The sequence below is a fragment of the Oryctolagus cuniculus genome, chromosome 3 (genome assembly GCF_051225735.1).
Source record: "Oryctolagus cuniculus isolate XC-2025 breed Fujian yellow rabbit chromosome 3, ASM5122573v1, whole genome shotgun sequence".
Classification (NCBI taxonomy): Eukaryota; Metazoa; Chordata; class Mammalia; order Lagomorpha; family Leporidae; genus Oryctolagus; species Oryctolagus cuniculus.
Window position 1 is genome coordinate 121,041,606 of NC_142869.1, and position 20,288 is coordinate 121,061,893.

A 20,288-nucleotide genomic window follows, 5' to 3' on the forward strand; every position below is an offset into this window, starting at 1 on the left:
TTTTTTTTTTTTTAAGATTTATTCTATTTACTTGAAAGGCAGAATCACATTCACACACACACACACACATATACAAACAGAGGCAGAAATCTTCCATTCACGGTTGACTCTTCAAATGGCCACAATAGCCGGGGCTGGGCCAGGCTGGAGCCAGGAGCCAGGAGCTTCATCTGGGTCTCCTATATGCGTAGCAGGGGCCCAAGCACTTGGGTCATCCTCCACAGTTTTCTCAGGTGCATTAGCAGGGAGCTGAAATGAAAGTGGAGCAGAAGCTGACACTGTGGCGCAGCAGGCTAATGCCCTGGCCTGAAGTGCCAGTATCCCATATGGGCACCAGTTCGAGACCCAGCTGCTCCACTTCTGATCCAGCTCTCTGCTATGGCCTAGGAAAGCAGTAGAAGATGGCCCAAGCCCTTGGACCCCTGCACCTGCATGGGAGACCTGGAAGAAGCTCCTAGCTCCTGGCTTCAGATTGGCACAGCTCCAGCTGTTGCGGCCAATTGGGGAGTGAACCATCGGATGGAAGACCTCTCTCTCTGCCTCTGTTATCTCTGTGTAACTCTGACTTTCAAATAAATAAATAAATCTTAAAAAAAAAAAAAAAAAAAAAAGAAAGAAAGTGGATCAGCCATAAGGGATGTCAGTGTCACAGGCAATGGCTTAACCTACTGCACTACAATGCCAGCCCTCAATATTCTACACCTTAAATTGGATGGCGGCAACCTAAATGGATCCCAGTTAAGAACTGGTCAAACTATACACTTAAGATTTGTAAATTCTACTCCTGTATGTTACACCTTAGTACAATACAAAATGAAGGGCCGGCACTGTGGCATAGTGGGTAAAGCCACTGCCTGCAACACCAGCATCCCACATGGGCACTGGGTTCAAGTTCTGGTTGTTCCATAATAGCTCCCTATTAATGGACTGGGAAAAGCAAGCGATGGCCCAAGTACTTGGGTCCCTGCCACCAATGTGAGAGAGCCAGCTGGAGCTCCTGGCTCCTGGCTTCGGCCTGGCCCAGTGCTGGCCATTACAGCCATCTGGGTAGTGAACCAACCATAGAATGGATGATTTGTCTCTCCCTCTAACTCTTTCAAAACAAACGAATAGGTGCTGGTGCTGTGGCATAATAGGCTAAGCTTCTGCCTGCAGTGCTGGCATCCCATATGGGTGCCGGTTCGTGTTCTGGCTGCTCCTCTCCTGATCCAGCTCTCTGCTTATGGCCTGGGAAAGCAGTAGAGGATGGCCCAACTTCTTGGGCTCTGGTCGTTGGGGCCATTTGGGGAGTGAACCAGCAGATGGAAGACCTTTCTCTCTGTCAGTAACACTACCTCTCAAATAAAATATTAAATAATTTAAAAAATGAGTGTTTTTGAAATATGTAAAATGCTTGTTACACTGTAGCCAATAAGAAGTTATTTAGGGGGCCAGCACTGTGGTGTAATTGGTAAAGCCTCTGCATGTGGTGATGGCATATCATATAGGTATGGTTCAAGTCCCAGCTGCTCCACTTCCTATCTAGCTCTCTGCTATGGCTTGGGATAGAAGTAGACGATGGCCCAAGTCCTTGGGCCCCTACATCTGCATGGGAGACCCGGAAGAAGCTCCTGGCTCCTTGCTTCAGACTGGCCCTGCTCTGGCTGTTGCCGCCAATTGGGAAGTGAACCAGTGGATGGAAGACCTTTCTCTCTCTCTTTCTACCTCTCTGTAGCTCTGCCTTTCAAATAAATAAATAAATCTTTAAAAAAGTTATTTATAGAACGAATGCATGACTTGAGCTCTTCAACTTTGTTCTATTTATTTCATTTGTAATACTGAGAGTTTAAATTTTGGGGGATGTTAAGCTGTCTCCATGTGACAAAAGTTTAAAAACACATCTCAAAGTAACATGGCTTAACTCAAGCACACACAAAACACTATGGGTCTTTTTTTTTTTTTTTTAAAGATCTATTTATTTACTTGAAAATCAGAGTTATATAGGAGAGACACAGACAAAGAGATCTTCCATCCACTGGTTGATTCCCCAAATGGCCACAACAGTTTGGTCTGGACTGGGCTGAAGCCAAAAGCCAGGGTGTCCATCCAGTTCTGTGACATGGGTAGCAAGGCCCTAAGTATTTTAGCTATCTTTCGCTGTTTTCCCAAGCACATTAGCAGGGAGCTGGATTGGAAATGGAGCAGCCAGGTCTTGACCCAGTGCTCTGATATGAGATTCCGGCACTGCAGGTAGTGGCTTCTACTGCCGTGCCACAGCGCTGGCCTCATACTGAGGGTCTTAACAGTTTACTTATTTCATATTTCTAAAACATCCAACCCATGTACACATCCAAAAGAATACGTATGACTGGTATGCAGGCTAACTTCAAGCTCATCTCAACACCCTAACATTCATGAAGTGTGCCAGCACCAAGGTACAGCAAGTTAAGCCACCTCTGTCAACGCTGGCATCCCACAACAGGGCACTGATTTGAGTCCAGGTTGCCCTGCTTCCGATCAAGCTCCCTGCTAATATGCCTGGGCAGGCAGTGGAAAGTGGCCCAAATACTTGTGCCCCTACCAACCACGTGGGAGACTCGTTTGGAGTTTCAGGTTCCTGGTTTTGGCCTGGCCGGGAGTTGACATTGAAGCTTTTGGGAGGGTGAACCAGTAGAATGAAGATATCCCTCTCCCCATCCCTGTGTCACTCTGCTTTTCAAATAAATTTAAAAGACAACAACAGGGGCCAGTGCTGTGGCTGAGTGGGTAAAGCTGCCACCTGCAGTGCTGGCATCCTGTATGGGCACCGGTTTGAGTCTTGGCTGCTCCACTTTGGATCCAGCTCTCTGCTATGGCCTGGGAAAGCAGAAGATGGCCCAAGTCCTTGGGCCCCTCCACCCCCGTGGGAGGCCCGGAAGAAGCTCCTGGCTCCCGGCTTTGCATTGGCAGAGCTCTGGCCATTGTGACCAGTTGGGGAGTGAAACAGTGGATGGAAGACCTCTCTGCCTCTCCTTCTCTGTGTAACTCTGACTTTCAAATAAATAAATCTTAAAAAAAAAAAAAAGACAACAATACTCATGAGGTTGTTATTATGTTGACACGCTAATTCTACAACAGTTTTATACATACAGACTTATTTAACTCTCCTAACAATCCTATGAACTCAACACCAGTACAGCAGTATAGTCTCCCATTTTACAGATAAGTCCTAGTCACTGGCTTCTGAACTTGTTTGCAGGGTCAGGGCTGGAATCGAAACTACAGACTGATTCCCCTGGACTCTCTAAATTGTTACCATATGCTTGGTTAGTTAGTTATTTTGAGCGAAGAGATTCAGAAAGAGATAGCTTCCACCTGCTGGTTCACTCCTATGGTTGGGCCAGGCCAAAGGCAGGAGCCAGGAACTCAACCCAGGTCTCCTCCATGGGTGACAGGGACCCAATTACTGGAATCAATGTCTGCTGCCTCCCAGGGTCCACATTCGCAGGCATGTGGAATCAGGCACAAAGTCAGGACTGGAATCCTGGACTCAACCCCAGGCACTCCAACACAGGATGTGGCTATGTCTCAACCAGCATCTTAACCACTAGACCAAACTCCTGTCCCCAGTACCGTATATTCTTGGCTCAAGGTAAGACACAATGGGAAGCTATGCATGAGGAAGGCAGAGGGTTTGTTTAGAGGCATTCTGATAACAGGTAGTACAGCCATCCCAGCGGACATCACAGGTGACATTCCAAGATCACGCCGAGGGCTTTTTTGCAATTCTCTTTTCCCAAGTTTGCTACCTGCCCACTGTCTGTTGGCTTCCTTTTTTTTTTTTTTTTGACGGGCAGAGTGGACAGTGAGAGAGACAGAGAGAAAGGTCTTCCTTTGCCGTTGGTTCACTCTCCAATGGCCGCTGCGGCCGGCGCGCTGCGGCCCGCACACCACGCTGATCCAAAGGCAGGAGCCAGGTACTTATCCTGGTCTCCCATGGGGTGCAGGGCCCAAGTACTTGGGCCATCCTCCTCTGCACTCCCTGGCCACAGCAGAGAGCTGGCCTGGAAGAGGGACAACCGGGACAGAATCCGGCACCCCGACCGGGACTAGAACCCGGTGTGCCGGTGCCGCAAGGCGGAGGATTAGCCTAGTGAGCCCCGGCACCGGCCGGCTTCCTTCTTTAAGCGTTTGGGCTACACATCACAGTTGCATGCCTACCACGTATGGGTTTCCACAGTTTATGTGCAGGAAACAAAATATGTAAGATACAACCTCTTCCATATTGATGGCATATACTGTACTTTCTTCTGCTCAGAATTGCATTCTGTTTACTTTGGTGCCGGTGCAGTACACCGTGTGCCGAGTTGAAGTTACCTCCAAGTGACTTTTGCTAAGTCCTGACCCTTTGCTTATTAGCATCAGTTAACAACAGCATATGGACCACACTTAAAGCACGGTTTGCTTTTGTTTTAATTTGGGAGTGTTTCAAGTCCAGCTTCGCACCATTATTTACCCCTTGGCAGCTCCATAACCAGCGAGCAGTAATTCCCTTATCTGCGGGCTGTTTAATGCTTAGAGCACCACCCTGGGAGCAGTAGAGTAAGGCCTTTCCCCAGATGCCATGTTTTAAGACCTTCAGCGGGAAAGATATGCACTATGTGAAATTTATTTTGATTATTTTTAAGTCAGGATTTGGCCTTCTTCTTCAGAAATGAAACAAGCAAAAAATAAACAAGTGCCCTCTGGCTTTCTGCCTCTTGCATTTCTGGCTCTGGGCCATGTGATCATCTCATTTGTAGTTTTCCAGGCGGACAGCAAAGGTTAGGAACTGGCAAATGTGGCTTCAACAGCAGATAAGCACGTCAAGTCTGTGTCAGGAATGATGAAGCCTGCTGGAGAAACTGCCTTTTATTTATTTATTTATTTCCTTTGTAAAGTAACCCGTTCCACGGAGCATAGCTGGCTCTTCCTTCCTCTGCCATCCTTTGCACGGTTCTCTTTGAGAGCTCCAGGTCCAAGAAGGCGCCAGACTTCCTTGCCTGGGGTTCTGATGCCTACAGGTAATTATGCTGAAAGCCCGCAGGAGTAGATCTGATTATGCTAGCATGCATTATGCATGCCAGAGCAGAAGGGTTTTGCTGGAAAGAGTCACTGCTAAGATATGATTTGCATTTTTTACTAGATACTTTTCTTGGGTCTTTGAGGACAAACATGTTAAGGACTCCTTTGTGTGTCAACACAAAACGGTTCATCTGTGGGCTGGAGGCCATTGCTTTGAAATTAGCCTAGCTTTTGCTACAGGGCCGGGACCATGTATGTTTGGAGCTGTTAGGGTGAAGACGCAAGACGACTTGTAGGGCAACCCTATCTGTCTTAAAAATAACATTGCTACCTTAAGACCAAATGTCGTCCATAAGTATTTGGAATTTAAACCATTTACTCCTAATTCTAAAAAAAAAAAAAAAAAAAAGTGCAACTCCCCCGCCCCGCCCCCCCCCCCCCCCCCGCCCCAGGCCCTCACCCTGTTAGGGCCAAAGAATGTGCTTACTTGACCTACTGAATCGTCCAGTACGGTGAGCATCCACGTTAGTCATCTCTAGCTAGGGTTCCCAGGGCCAAATAATAGGGGTGGCCTCCTGTCGCGAGCTGGCGGCGCCAGAGTCACTACCTAACGCTGGGTGGCCGTGCCCTTCGCGGTGCATCGGGAGGCAGGCTAGGCCGGGTGCGAGCGGCTGGCACCGCGCCGGGCACGCTCCCCGCAGGCCTGGCCTAGCCGTTGTCCGCTGGATTTAACGCTGAGCTGAGCCGCACCTTACATACTGCTTTCGAAGGCGACGGCCGGGTCAGGCGAGGCAACGCGAGCCTGGACGCTTGGAGGAAAAAAAACAAAAAACACACAAGCCTTAGCAGCTCAGCGCTCGGTCACTCGTAGCCGGAGAGCCCGGGAAGCGCGGCGGGGGCATCCTGCTCGCGACCCAAGCCCGCACCCGGCCGCGTCCCGGACAATGCCACCGCCGCACGGCCCGACTACAACTCCCGGCGTGCTCTTCCCCTGCTCGTAGAGCCAGTGGCCCGGCGTGCACCGCGCCGGCAACCTGACAGCAGGGCGTGCGGCCCAGCCCGCTGTGCACCCTACAAGGGATACTGGCCTTCCCCGTCTTCCTCGTGTGTCCCTCTTTATCCCAACTGTTTGGGATTCGGCCCTTCGAGTGGAAAACAAGCTCCTTAATTCAATCTCTTAAACTCAGAGCTAGCCAATAAAGTGAGCGGAATAAGATCACGTGACAGTAGCGGGGCGGTGCTTCGGCTGCTTCCTGATCTCTATGGTTCTCCGCCGTTCGCTAGAGGGCGTGTGGTACACTGGAGGACTCCCTACATTCTTCCTCCATTACCTCACTGCCTCCGGTGACTGCTGGGATACCGGAGGACTCGGGTCCCGGCTCGACTCAGTCCTCCAGCCTCCCGGGGAATACCTCTAGTTCTTCCCGGCCACCGCCGCCGCCCCGCCGCTTCCTCCTCCGCCCGCCCGCCGGCCCCCTACGCCCCGCCCCGTCCGCGCCGCGCGTCCGGCCCGCTCGCGGGCCCACTTCTCTCGGGAGCCCCCACCCAGGCGCATGGCTCCATGAAGCAAGAGGAGGAGGAGGCAGAGCGCGAGAGGTCCCGTCCGCCCCGGCCGCGTCTGGGCCAGGAGAAAAGGTGGGAAACTCGGGCTGCGCCGCGCCCTCCTCCTCGGCCGCCGCCGAGCCGGGCCTCCCTCAGGCCGCCGCCGCGCCCGCCGGGCCGCGGCGGGGTCTCGAGTGGCTCGGCGGCGTCCGGGGCGATGTCCCGAGGCGACGTCCCGGGGCGGCGTGGGGGAGGGGCCCTCGGCGGCCGTGAAAGGCGGCGGGCGGGGCCTCGGCCGCGTGTCCCGGCGGAGGGCGAGGGGGGTCGGGGAGGCACGGCCGGCGGGGGGAGCGGGCGGCGAGGCCGGGCTCCCGCCCCTCGCCTGCACTCCCTCCAGGAAACGGCGTCGGGTGTGTGCAAAGTTTGGTGGTCTCCGGCGCCGCCTGGCGGCCCCCACCCCCGAGTCCCGCCGCCCCCTCCCCCGCCGGCGGCGGAATTCCACCCCCGCGGCTCGGCCGCAGCTGCTCTACCCGTCGCCCTGGGGTCCGGCAGACGCCCCCCGCGCCCCCTTGTTCTCCCCACCTCTCACCCTTGGCCTCCGCCTGCTGTGCCCCCCCCCCCCGTTCCGGCCTCGCCTTTTCCCCCCCTCGGCTCCGGGGCGCCCTTCTCTTGCCTAACTCCACACGCGCGCTTTCTCTTCCTCTCGTCTTCCCAGCCGCACCCGGAGCCCCCGTCCCCTCCGATCCCTGCACCTGACACTCGTGGGGCTTTATCCTCGTCTCCTCCCCGGGCTATGGATTGTGCCCTCCCTCTCCTGCCCTCCTCCGTTCCCTGTCCTGATCTGAACTCCTGTCTGTGCCCCGCTCCCTCGCCCTTATCCCTGTGGGCCTATCCTCTTTCACTGCCCTCTCCTAGGATAGAGTGGGTGGGGCCTGGAGAGTCCTGTTTACATCTTTGGGAATAGCCTAATCCTGTAGTTCCCGGGGCCTGGAGAGTTGGTGAAGACGGAGAGTCAGGATGAATGGCTCTCACCATCGCTTACCGCGTTTTCCCGGCTTTAGCATCATGGTCTGCTGTCCAGTAATTCCTCAGTACTCTCTTGACAGAGTGTTGGGGAGTCTGTCTGTTTTCTGAAACCAGTGGGAGAGCCTGGAAATGGTATATCCCGGCCCCAGAGCGAGTCTCGGCCCAGATTGGTGTGTGTGGGGGGAGCTGTGCCGAGTGTCTCACGTTCAGGTTCCACAACACCCATGACGTTCAGTGTCCTGCCTTGGTGATGGCCCCAGGGCGCGGGACTGCTGTGGCTGCCACATGTGTTTTTGTTTGTTTGTTTGTTTGTTTTTAAGTGCGGATAACTAAAGTAGCCACCAGCATTGCTCTATTGCGATTTTTCTGAAATCGCATCCCTGCCTTGGCACCATAGATTGTGTTTGTTCATTTGCACCTGTATTTCCATCTCAGGTACAGGAAGAAGGAATGGGATCGGAAGGAAGAAAGTTCATTCCAGAGACAAAATAGCTCCTCCCCTCCTGTGTGGTAGCTGTTCCTGTGGCAATACATACTCTGTGCTTTCAGTGAGTACTACCTCGGATGCGTGGAGAACAGAGTTTTGTTGCTGCTTTTGGTGTTTAGGCCTGTGTTTGGATTTTAGAATGCAGGGGTGCTTTGTTCTTTTTTCTTTTTTTAATTATTTTTATTTATTTGAGAAAGGCAGAGTTACAGAGAGAGACAGAGATCTTCCGTCTGCTGGTTCACCCCCCAGATGGCCAAAGCAGGGAGTAATGTAGGTGTGTAGGGACAGGTTTGTTTCCCTGACCTAGCTGGTGTTGTGGTGCAGCTTCATTCTCTGGTGCTTGAAGTCGGCTGCCCAGCCTTCCCAGGTTACTCACTCCTTGAAGACAACCAAAGAGGCTGTCTTAACTCCTCAGCTAATTCACTTGGTGCAACTCCTGATCATGGTCCTGGTGGCTCTCATCCCCGTGGTTTTAGCCTTCTCAGACCTTGGGAACATTTCACCCTCGATCCACGATGGTGAGATTTTCTTGAAAACTCCATCACGGATTTGAAAATAAGGAAGATTCTGTGTGTTGAGTTCAAATGAAGTTCTGGGGGGAAAAAATCACTGCTATGCTCCCTTGATCCCGTGCCCCCCATAGAACGATAGTAAGAGTGTGTCTTATCTCTCATGTAACTCCCCAGCCCCTCAAGCGAGCAAGGCTGCTGGCAAATGTGTTCATTGTACAGATGAGAGAACCAAGGCACAGAGAGATTTGGCACTTGGCTGAAATCCCACAGAAAAGGGAGGAGGGAAGAAAAAAAGTTTTGATTCTTGTGTTTGTGTTTTTCTTTGACATGAGAGTATATAGTTCTGTGAATTTTTTAGATATATAAATCTGAAAAGTAATTGTGAGAGTAGATCTGCATTTGGCAGAGATGTCCACACATTAAGTCTTTTGGGGAATATGTGTTTTTGTGCATGCACATGCATGTTTGTGCCAGGGTTTCAGAAATAGAGCACTGATTATTTGGAATGGTTACCCGAATGGTTGTGAGTTTTTCATATGACTATTTCCTGGAATAGTTCCCTAAGTAGGCCAGAATTATAGCTCGGGTGCCATTTCAGTGCCCATATGTAATTATTAAATTGGATTTCAACCCTGTGTCACAAAGGAGACAAGAGCCTGTAGCAGTTGGAGGAGGGCTGGGTTGGAGCTGATATCTGGACCCTGAGTGATAATAGTAGATGCAGAGACCCCTTTTTCCTTTGGCTCTTTCCTACCTCCTTATGGTTGCAGGTTCCACTAAGCTGTTTGGAGGTTAGTCTTCAGCAGGTTTCTCTGAATTTGTTTTTCCATCCCCTGACTTTTCTAGAGATACTTTAATCCAGTTACTGTTTGAACTCTACTTTGACAGAGTAGTAGCGTTAGTTAGTATTCAATATGTGTTGAGACTTCTACAATAGTAGCACATGTAGCAGGCTCAGTCTCCTCTTGGTATTTCTGTAAGTGTGAGGACTGAGCACACTAGAACTCCTGCAAATCTCAGCCCAGTTTTCTTTGTTTTCTGGCATTTCAGAATGAAAAGGAGCAGTGGCTGATTTATTAGAAGCCATTGCTCTCCAAAGAGGAAAAACAGCAAGGTCATTGGCATACTAATCCCACGTTGATAATTTGCTCTTTTAGACTACGATGTAGTTGTTAATAGAGCTGTATTAATGAGAGCATTTATTTCTCAAGAAATTGTCGAAACTCGACGCTATGTTATTTTTATAACCAACTTGTATTAGTCGAGTGTAGCAGTGGCATTACTAGTAGCAGACACTTAATAAATAGTGGTTATATGCCAGAGAGCTACCAGGTCCTTTTCATGTCTCACTCATTACTCATTGAGTGCTCACAAGTAACCCTCTGTGTTAGCAAGAGCACAAGTCCACAGAGACGTGGGAATTAGCTTCCGTCTGTGTAGCTGGTGTGTGGCGAGTCAGAGCTAGGATCTGAGCTGCAAGCAGCAGTGACACTGTAACCCCAAAGCCTAGGCTCTATCCTCTGAAGCTGGGAGCTGCTCTGGGGGAGATGCCAGCTTCTTTTCAATGGGCTGAGTAGCCTGGGAAGGGACCCCACAGTGAGGGAGGGAGGCCTGTATGCTGAGCGAGGCACATCGGTCAGGGCGCCTTCACGTTCTTGTCTCGGTGCTGGCCATGGTGCCATGTTCATAAGCATCGAAAGTGGTTCTTATTAAGGCAGACATTGTGATACAGTGTGTTAAAGTCACAGTTGGGAACACTGGCATCCCACATGCAAGTGCTAGTTCAAGTCCCAGCTTTCCCCCAACTTCGATTCACCTTCCTACTAATGCCCCCAGAAAGGCAACTTAGGATGGTCTTTATTCTCTGCCAACAACACGGGAGAACCAGATGGAGTCCCAGCTCCTGGCCTTGGCCTGGCCCAGCCCAGCTATTGCTGGCTTCAGGGAGTGAACCAACAAATGGAAGATCTACTCTTTCTCTCTGGGTCTCTTGTGCATTCCCTCTCTGTCTCACTGCCTTTAATCCCTGAAATCCTCCATTGTCACTCCAGTGGTAGCTCTTAAAGTGCTGCCATTCAGAAAGAACAAAAAATTCTTCCCAAGAGTGCTTCAGAGCGAGCTGTTAAGGAAAGCCTTGAGCCACTGGACATGAAGTGGCACCTGAGGCCGGGTCCAGGGCTGACCACTTAACAGTGTGTTTATTTATTTGTTTAAGATTTATTTTTATTTATTTGAAAGAGTTAGAGGGAACGAGAGAGAAAAATAGATCTTCCATCCTCTGTTTCACTCCCCAAATAACTGCAACAGCCAGCACAGGGCCAGGACTAAGCCAGGAGCCAGGAACTTCATTTAGGTCTTCCCATGTGGGTAAAGGGGCCTGAGCATTTGGGCCTTCCACCACTGATTTCCCAGGCACATTAGCAGGAAGTTGGATTGGAAATGGAGCAGCCAGGACCCAAACTAGGGCTCATGTGGGATGCTGGTTTCACAGGTGGCAGCCTTAGCCCACTACACCACAATACCGGCCCCTGCAATGAATAATTATTAAGCCATCCTTTGATTTGGGCCAAAGAGACTTGATCAGCATAGGTACTTGTAATCCATTCACCCTCAGAGCCTGGAACACTTCGTAGTCAGCACCTCACAGCTGAACCAAAGAGCTGGAATAGGTTGTGCTTATTTAAAAAAAAAAAAATAAAAAAAAAAAGCAAATTCTGTGCTACCCCAGGTACATACTGCTGTTCTACCCAAAGTAGGTTTGGTTGTGTTGGCTGTCTAGTGCATCTCGGTGTTTGCGGAGGATGATGTTGGATGAAAATCATTCTGGCTTTGGCCATGGCTGTGGGTGAGATTCCACGCCTAGAGCCACCGGGGCCTCTACTTACCTCCCACTGCTTGGGTGTGAGGAGTTGAAAACCAGGCCCCGACAGGTGCAAAAAAAAAAAAAAAAGGCAAACTCAAATAGAGTTCTGAGGAGCTCTGTAGGTGAGTTTGGTGACAGCAGGGTTTTGTGTGGGATGCGTGTACTGTATGTAGGCCATCGTGTTGCTGGAACTTGTGAGTGCCCTTGTAAGCTGCGTGGCAGAGCAGAGGAACAGTCGTGGAGTGGCCTTTGTTCTGGACCTTTGTGACTGCTGTGTGTTGCTGGCGAGGAGGGCAGGTCCCATAAGGACAGGGAGAGGGAGGACTGAGCAGCATACCTGAGGGCCTCCTTTATTTGTTGCCTGCAAGGCTGGGAGGCCTTAGGCTGTTGTGGTGTTCCCCCAGCGCACCGAGTGTGTCTCCCTCTGGTAGAAACACAGTTGTAGCTGGTTTGTTCTCATTGACTGTTCTAAAGTGGATGAACAGTAGGAAGGGGAGAGTACTTCTCATTCCTCAGGGGTCCTGGAGCTTAGCCTTGCAAACCAAAGGCCTGCACGGGTCTCCATAGTGTGGGGTTTACCTCTCTGATCCCACTTACTGCAGAGGAACCAACTTCAGGTCACTTGAACTATGGTCAGCAGCCATGGTTGGGGTTCTTAGGAGATGTGGGGGAAGAGTGTGGACAACTGGTGTGGTACAGAGCTTTCAGCTGGTGAGACACATGCTCAGTTTGTTTTCTGAAATGCTGTTATTCTGAGGGGTTATGCCATACTCTGAGAAGCCGCCAGCCAAGCTGTCGTGGCACCAGCGACTTTTGGTCATGTGGGGCAGTCCTGGGAACGGAGTCTGGAGCTGCTCTGAGGTAATGAGATGCCTGCTCTGTTAGAGTAGGGTCGAATAGTCACATACCTAAAGTTGATGGATTTATTAGTGGTTGATGTTATTTGCTGCCAGCATCCTGGTTTACTCACATTCTTTTCCTGTAGTTCTGTTAATATTTGCTTTTTGCTGGTAGATAAGTAAAGCAATTTAGTAGGAGGAGGTGGGGAGGGGATAGAAGGAGCTGTATAGTGAGCACAGATGAAATAAGAGTGTGTGTTGAAATTGTTACAGCTAGGTGCCAGTTCATTATATTCTGTTCTTTTTGTGTTTGAAATTTTGCATAAATGTAAGTTGATAGAATAATTGTTTTTTAAAAAAAAGTTTTATTTGTTTGAAAGCCAGAATGACAGAGAGGTGTCTTTCACCTGCTGGTTCACTCGCAAATGGCTGCAACGGCCAGTGCTGAGCCAGACTGACACCAGGAAGGAGCTGGATTAGAAGCAGAGCAGCCAGGACTCAAACTGGTGCTCTGATTCAGGTTGGCAGCAAAGCAAGTGGCAATCTAACCTGTGGTACCACAGCACTGGCTCTGGAATAATTTTTTTTTAAAGATTTATATACTTATTTGAAAGCCAGAGTTACACAGAGAGAGGAAGAAACAACCTCCCCAAGTGGCTGCAATGGCAGGGGCTAGGCCAAGCTGAAACCAGGAGTCAGGAGCCTCTTGTGGATCTCCCATGAAGGACTTGGGCCATCTTCTGCTGCTTTTCCAGGTGCATTAACAGGGAGCCGGATTGGAAGTAAAGCAGCTGGACTTGAACTGGTGTTCATATGGGATACTGGTATTGCAGGCAGTGGCTTTGCTCGCTGTGCCACAATACTGGCCCCCTGGAATAAATTTTTTAAGTGAATGACTTCTAATTTTTTTTTTTTTACAGGCAGAGTTAGACAGTGAGAGAAAGAGAGACAGAGAAAGGTCTTCCTTCTGTTGGTTCACCCCTCAAATGGCTGCTACGGCAGGTGCGCTGCGCCGATCCGAAGCCAGGAGCCAGGTGCTTCCTCCTGGTCTCCCATGCGGGTACAGGGCCCAAGCACTTGGGCCATCCTCCACTGCCCTCCCGGGCCACAGCAGAGAGCTGGACTGGAGGAGGAGCAACCGGGACAGAACTGGTGCCCCAACCAGGACTAGAACCCAGGATGCCGGCGCTGCAGGCAGAGGATTTTGATATAGAAGATCTCTTACTTTTGCCATTGGAAACTACTAGTTGAATTGTTCACTTAGTGGGCTCCAGAGAAATGCTTGGGCCTAAAAAGCCACCAGTTGACATTCATATTGAATCATAGTTTTGGGACTTGTTGTGTGTGAGCATTAGCTGTCCACTGAAAAAATGCTCTGCTGCAGATGGGTGCCTGTGTGGTGTGCAGCCTGTCTTTTCGCCTTGAGGGCATTTGCCTCTAGCTCCGAGGATCCCTTCTGTTGCTCTGTTATTGGGGTGTCATCTGTCAGGTTGCTTTGACTGCCTGTGCCTCTGGGGTCTTTTCCAAGAAGTCTTGCCTGTGCCTATATCTTGCAAGGTTTCTCCAATGTTCTTTAATAATTTGATGGTGTTGGGTCGTAGATTTAGATCTTGAATCCATGTTGAGTGGATTTTTGTGTAAGGTGTAAGGTGTAAGGTAGGGGTCTTGCTTCATGCTTCTGCACATGGAAATCCAGTTTTCCCAGCACCATTTATTGAATAGACAGTCCTTACTCCAGGAATTGGTTTTAGATCCTTGATCAAATATAAGTTGGCTGTAGATATTTGGATTGATCTCCGGTGTTTGTATTCTGTTCCATTGGTCTATCCATCTGTTTCTGTACCAGTACCATGCTGTTTTGATTACAACTGCCCTGTAGTATGTCCTGAAATCTGGTATTGTGATGCCTCCAGCTTTGTTTTTGTTGTATAAGATTGCTTTAGCTATTCGAGGTCTCCTGTGTCTCCATATGCATTTCAGCATCATTTTTTCCAGATCTGAGAAGAATGTCTTTGCTGTTTTGATTGGTATCGCATTGAATCTATAAATTGCTTTTGGGAGAATGGACATTTTGATGATATTGATTCTTCCAATCCATGAGCATGGAAGATTTTTCCATTTTTTGGTATGTCAGGTTGATGATTTTCTCAGCTAAGAACCCCTGAGTTGTCGCATTCTTAGGACGTTTACGTTTTCCTTCAGGTGTGGTATAGTGTGATGAAAATAGAAAAATTGTCTGTGGCCCTTCTCTGTAATTCTAATTCTAATTCTTTGAATTCTGGGCTCTAAAGGCAGAGCTTTTTAAGACTCCAGCTCACTGGAGAGAGTTAGAGTGAGGTGAAAACTTAGGTCTCCAATGCCTGTCCTGGACTCAAGTAACGTGGTGGAGGGGAATGTGGGAGTCTTAGAATTTTCAGGGGATGGCTGACTTGTTTTTGTTTTTGTTTTTTTTTGTTTGTTTGTTTGTTTGTTTGTTTTTGACAGGCAGAGTGGACAGTGAGAGAGAGAGACAGAGAGAAGGGTCTTCCCTTGCCGTTGGTTCACCCTCCAATGGTCACCGCGGTTGGCGTGCTGCGGCCGGCGCACCGCGCTGATCCGATGGCAGGAGCCAGGTACTTATCCTGGTCTCCCATGGGGTATAGGGCCCAAGCACTTGGGCCATCCTCCACTGCACTCCCGGGCCACAGCAGAGAGCTGGCCTGGAAGAGGGGCAACCGGGACAGAATCCGGCGCCCCGACCGGGACTAGAACCCGGTGTGCCGGCGCCGCAAGGCGGAGGATTAGCCTAGTGAGCCAAGGCGCCGGCCCTGACTTGTTTTTGATATTCTTTTTCTTGGTCCAATTTTTGGTGGTAAAAATTCTATAAACTATTAAGTTATTTTAGAATGCCCTAGAATGAAATTTGCCTGTTTATTATTCCCTTAGGAAAGGGACTGAATCCAATGGACCTGACTAGCAGGTGTCATCCTTGTGGTTTGGTGAGAGGACCCAGGTCTTGTGGAGTCTGGTAGATGGATTGTGGTCCAGGTTCTCTCTCTGCCACTTGATGGCCATGTGGCTCTGGGCAAGTTCTCATGCTGATTACTCTTGAGGTTCCTTCTGTTAAAAAGGATGGTAGCACTGTCTGCCTTGCTGAGAGGTTTATAGAGAATTCAGTGAAATCCTGTTTGAAAAGTACCTCTTCTGGGCAAACACTGCCCTCAGCCTGCAGTGCGCAGCCAAGTCTTATTCCTCTGGGAGTTGGTGTGAGCAGTGGAACAAGACCCCAGATAGTAAAAGCAGCTAAATGTAGTGATGTTTAACCATATGCCAGACACTGTGCTAAGCTCTTTACATGTAGTAAACTCATTTAATCCTCTGAGTTCTCCCAGGAGGCAAGTACTGTTGTTATTCTTGTTTTGGGAAGCTTGAGTCAGAGAGAGGTTAAGCTGTAGGAACTAAAATTTGAACCCAGGCCACCTGGAGCTAGAGGCAGCATTTTTTTTTAAAGATTTATTTATTTGAAAGTCAAATAAATAAACAGAGAGAGAGGGGAAAACAGAGAGAAGAGATCTTCTATCGCTGATACATGCTCCAAATGGTCTTAATGGCCAGAGCCGGGCTGATCGGAAGCCAGGAGCTGCTTCTACCAGATGTCCCATGTGGGTGCAGGTGCCTAAGCACTTGGGCCATCCTCCACTGCTTTCCAGGCCATCCTCCACTGCTTTCCCAGGCACCTTAGCAGGGAGCTGGATCTGAAATGGAGCAGCTGGGACTTGAGCTGTTGTAGAGGCAGCATTTTTTTTTTTATGTTATATTATTTATTTTGAAAGAGAGTTACAGAGAGAGGTAGAGACAGAGAGGTCATCCATCCACTGATTTACTCCCCAAGTGGCCGCAATAGCCAGAGCTGGGCCGATCTAAACCCAGGAGCCAGGAGTTTCTTCTGGGTCTCCCACGGGGATACAGGGACCCAAGCACTTGGACCATCCTCTACTGCCTTCCCAGGGATTGGAAGTTGAGCAGGTGGGACCCAAGCCAGCACCCATATGGGATGCCAGTGCTGCAGGCTAGGGCTTTAACCCACTGCGCCACAGTACTTGCCTGAAGCAGCATTTTTAACCAAGACATTTGGCTCCTCTTTTAAGATTTATTTTGGTAGCTGGCGACGCGGCTCACTAGGCTAATCCTCTGCCTTGCGGCGCCGGCACACCGGGTTCTAGTCCCAGTCGGGGCGCCAGATTCTGTCCCAGTTGCCCCTCTTCTAGGCCAGCTCTCTGCTGTGGCCAGGGAGTGCAGTGGAGGATGGCCCAAGTCCTTGGGCCCTGCATCCCATGGGAGACCAGGATAAGTACCTGGCTCCTGCCTTCGGATCAGCGCGGTGTGCCGGCCGCGGTGGCCATTGGAGGGTGAACCAACGGCAAAGGAAGACCTTTCTCTCTGTCTGTCTGTCTCACTGTCCACTCTGCCTGTCAAAAAAAAAAAAAAAAAAAAAAAAAAAAAAAAAAGAAGCAGCAGCAGCAGCAGCAGCAGCAGCAGCAAAAGGGCCAGAAGTGGAGCCAGGCACTCACATATGGGACAAGCAACAATTTAATAGCTGTGCCAAATAGCCACCCTGGGCCACTGTGGTGATGTGAGTGAGTAAAGTTGCCACATGTGATGCCAGCTGTTTCATGTCCCAGTTGCTCTGCTTCCAGTCCGGCTCCCTACTAGTGGTCTGAGAAAGCAGTCAAAGATCCAGATGAAGCTCCTGGCTTCAGCCTGGCCCAGCCCAGACCATTGCAGCCATTTATGGTAGTGTACCAGAGGATGGAAGATCTCTGTCTCTCCCTCTCTCTCTAACTCTCTCAAATAAATGACTAAATCTTTAAAAACAGAACGAACACCCATCCTTATTTTTAAAAATGTTTATATTTCGCTCAACATAAAGTAACAAGTTGTTGATGTAGAAATAATGGCATTACAAATGAGGTGTGTAAATATCAATTTGATATAACATGTTGTAGAATTGTGGCATAGCAGGTTTAACTGCTGCTTGCAATGCCAACATCCCATATCGGAGTGTCAGCACAAGTTCTGGCTGTTCCACTTGTGGTCTAGTTCACTGCCAATGTTCCTGGGAAGGCAATGGAAGATGTTCCAAGTACTTGAGCCTGTCCCACCCCTGTGGGAGACCCAGATGGAATTCCAGGCTCTTGGTTTTGGCCTGGCCCGGCCCTGGCTGCTGCAGCCATTTGGGGAGTGAATCAGCAGATGAGAGATCTCTCTATCTCTGTGTATTTCCCTCTCTGTCAGTCTGCCTTTGAAATAAATAAATAAATCTTTGTTTTTTTTAATAAAAGTTACAAGATTTACAACCAAAATACTGTATTGTGGAGCAGTGCCTAAAAAGATAATTATATGTTCCATATCCAAATCACGGGGGAATTTATTTAAAATTTAAAATAAATGTTTGGCCTAAATAGCAACATAAATATATAATTACTTGAAGGAAAAAAATCTGTGTAATTTTCTCAAGTCAGCAGGATTTATAAACTGGTACTATCTACTTTGAAATAACTAGGATCTCTTTTCCTGATTCTATTGAAGGCTGATTCTTCAGAAAATACACACAGCACTTTGGTAATTTATAGATTTACATTTTTACCTTTGGCTTAAAAACCGGGTCGGCGTTGTGGCATCATGAGTTAGAGTTGTGGTGTAGCTGGTTTGAGTCCCAGCTGCTCCACCTCCCATCCAGCTCCCTGCTAATGGATCTGGAAAGGCAGCAGAAGATGGTCCAGGTCTTTGAGTCCTTGAACCTGTGTGGGAGACCCAGAGGAAGCTCCTGGCTTTGGCCTGGCCCAGCTCTGGCCGTTGTGGCCCTCTGGGGAGTGAACCAGCAGATAGAAGACTTCTCTATGTGTTGCCACCTCTCTGACTCTTACGTTTCAAATAAATTTTAAAAACTAAATAAATATCTTGAGAAAAGAAAAACAGTATAAAAACATCCCTTTCTGCCCTTCACATCAACAGCTCGGGTGCTGGGGCTACATTTTGCTAAGCTGGGTGGCTTTGTGTCTGGCTGCCTGGCTATGACAGGGCAGAAATGGCTACCTCACAAAAGGACTGTGAAGCTGGAGTCATTTGTCTGAATCAGTGTTTCTACTAGGTTGCAGTTTCTGTAAATGGGGTCTTGAGAGGATAGAGAAATGTGTAGAGATCAGAATTGAGTTTAGAGGGGAACCAAGGAAATGAGTGAGGGGCTGGGGAGGGGAAGCTGTGAAGACAGGGGAGCCTTGAGTTAGGAGATGTGCCCCTTTCAGAGTGGGCACTAGCTGCCTTTCGTCTGTCTTCTCTCCAGCCCAGGCCTATAGAGCGTATAGCTAGACATAAGGTAGTGCAGAAGAGAATGCTGAAAGGATGTGGCTGACAAGGAAAAGCCTGAAAGTTCCTCTGGAGTTCTTTAAAAACAGGATGGCTCAATTTGGAGCCTCGACAAAAGGTAGAGAAAGCACCAGGCGGTGTGTGACAGGTCGAGGGCAGTCTTCCAGTCAGTTTGAAATGTCCCTACTTGGCTTCACACTGGCTGTCGCCTACCCCTTGCTTCTTCCCTGAGGAGTGCTGGGCGAAGAGAGCTGTTTGTTGCTTTCCTCCATCCGTGGTGGCCATATGCTTTCTGGAAAGTACAAAGTCATTTCCCAGAGGAAACGTCGGGGAGGATCTCTGGTCTGGAACTTAGTGTCTCTTGTGGCCTTCCTAGGGTGGGTTCTTTCTGACTGTGGGACCTGGAAGATGGACTGGGAAAGAGCATTGATGACTCCTACCTTGTCCACACAGATTCTTTTGATGCTTTTGTTCTCGCCTTTTCACTAACAACTCAAATGTACGCTTACCTGTGCCCTTTTTGCTTAGGGTTCTGCAGCATTCCAGACCTCGAGCATCGCATCAGGATGGGAAAAAGACGTTGTGTCCCTCCACTCGAGCCCAAGTTGGCAGCTGGCTGTTGTGGGGTCAAGAAGCCCAAACTCTCTGGAAGTGGAACGCACAGTCACGGGACCCAGTCCACAACTGTCCCCGGCTCTAGTTCAGGACCTCTTCAAAACCACCAGCATGTGGACAGCAGCAGTGGACGGGAGAATGTGTCGGACTTAACTCTGGGGCCTGGAAATTCTCCCATCACACGAATGAATCCCGCATCGGGAGCCCTGAGCCCTCTCCCCCGGCCCAATGGAACTGCCAACACCACGAAGAATCTGGTGGTGACTGCAGAGATGTGCTGCTACTGCTTTGATGTACTCTACTGTCACCTCTATGGCTTCCCACAGCCTCGACTCCCTAGATTCACCAATGACCCCTAGTGAGTAAGCCGGTGCTGGGGACAGCATCGAGGGTGTGGTAGCGTATTTAGGGGGCCATTCTTTTGGAGGGCCAGCTGCTTATAAAGGTTTAATGTCCTTTGAGCAAAGGATGATGGGAAGAGAATGATGAGAAATGTCCAGATGGTGTTAAGAACATTGAGTGGATAAGTAATGGTAGGGGTCGAGGTTATGTTTGGATGAGGGGGATGTAGATTTGCTGTTGATGTTCTCTTCTGTTGATTCACACAGCAGTGGGTAGGTCATCGAATGTCTAGATTTGGGGACATCACACCATCTGGGAACAGTACAAGTGAATTGGTGTCTGAGGGCTGGGCTAGAAACTAGGAGCTGTCATTCATTGGGAACACTTATTTTTTAAAAGTTACTTATTTGAAAGAGATGTAGAGAGAAAAGGGGGGAGAGAGAGGCAGAGAGATCTACCATCCACTGTTTCACTCCCCAAATGGCTGCAGTGGCCAGAGCTGGGCTAATCTAGAGCCAGGAGCCTCTTCCGGTCTCCCACATGGGTGGCAGGGGCCCAAGAACTTGGGCCATGTTCCATTGCTTTCCCAGGAACATTAGTGGGGAGGAGCAGCTGGGACTCAAACCAGCGCCCTTATGGGATGCCGATGTCGCAGGCAATGGCTTTACATGGTACTTCACAGTGCCAGTTCCTTT

At 49.4% G+C, this 20,288-nt stretch overlaps 1 protein-coding gene and 2 non-coding genes across 15 annotated transcripts in view; 2 read left to right on the forward strand and 1 right to left on the reverse strand.

Annotated features, from left to right (window-relative positions):
- On the reverse strand, positions 1 to 7,353 carry LOC108176828 (uncharacterized). Of its 8 annotated transcripts, XR_016230873.1 has the most exons (3): positions 7,238 to 7,353; positions 5,510 to 5,831; positions 4,612 to 4,850 (listed from the first exon to the last, which is right to left on the reverse strand). It is a non-coding gene; the product is annotated as an uncharacterized LOC108176828 (transcript). The 8 variants fall into 8 exon arrangements; XR_016230872.1 differs by lacking the exons at positions 4,612 to 4,850; positions 7,238 to 7,353 and adding an exon at positions 1 to 249 and having other exon boundaries at positions 5,510 to 5,992; XR_016230870.1 differs by lacking the exon at positions 7,238 to 7,353 and having other exon boundaries at positions 4,413 to 4,850; positions 5,510 to 6,004.
- Positions 6,312 to 20,288, forward strand: part of AMMECR1L (AMMECR1 like) — a 23,942-nt gene continuing 9,965 nt past the window's right edge. For 4 of the 6 annotated variants that reach the window (XR_016230868.1, XR_011387332.2, XR_016230869.1 and 1 more), the window contains exons 1-3: positions 6,312 to 6,657; positions 8,026 to 8,138; positions 19,165 to 19,609. Coding sequence is in view for 3 of the 6 variants with exons in the window: in XM_002712235.6 (XP_002712281.1) it covers positions 19,203 to 19,609 (407 nt within the window). In the remaining 3 variants the exon portion in view is untranslated. Of the gene's footprint in view, positions 6,658 to 7,539; positions 7,723 to 8,025; positions 8,139 to 19,164; positions 19,610 to 20,288 lie in introns of those variants that run through there. The other 2 variants (XM_051849654.3, XM_008258445.5) reach the window with 2 other exon arrangements.
- On the forward strand, positions 11,396 to 11,521 carry LOC127491931 (small nucleolar RNA ACA64). Its single transcript, XR_007920855.1, has one exon. It is a non-coding gene; the product is annotated as a small nucleolar RNA ACA64 (small nucleolar RNA).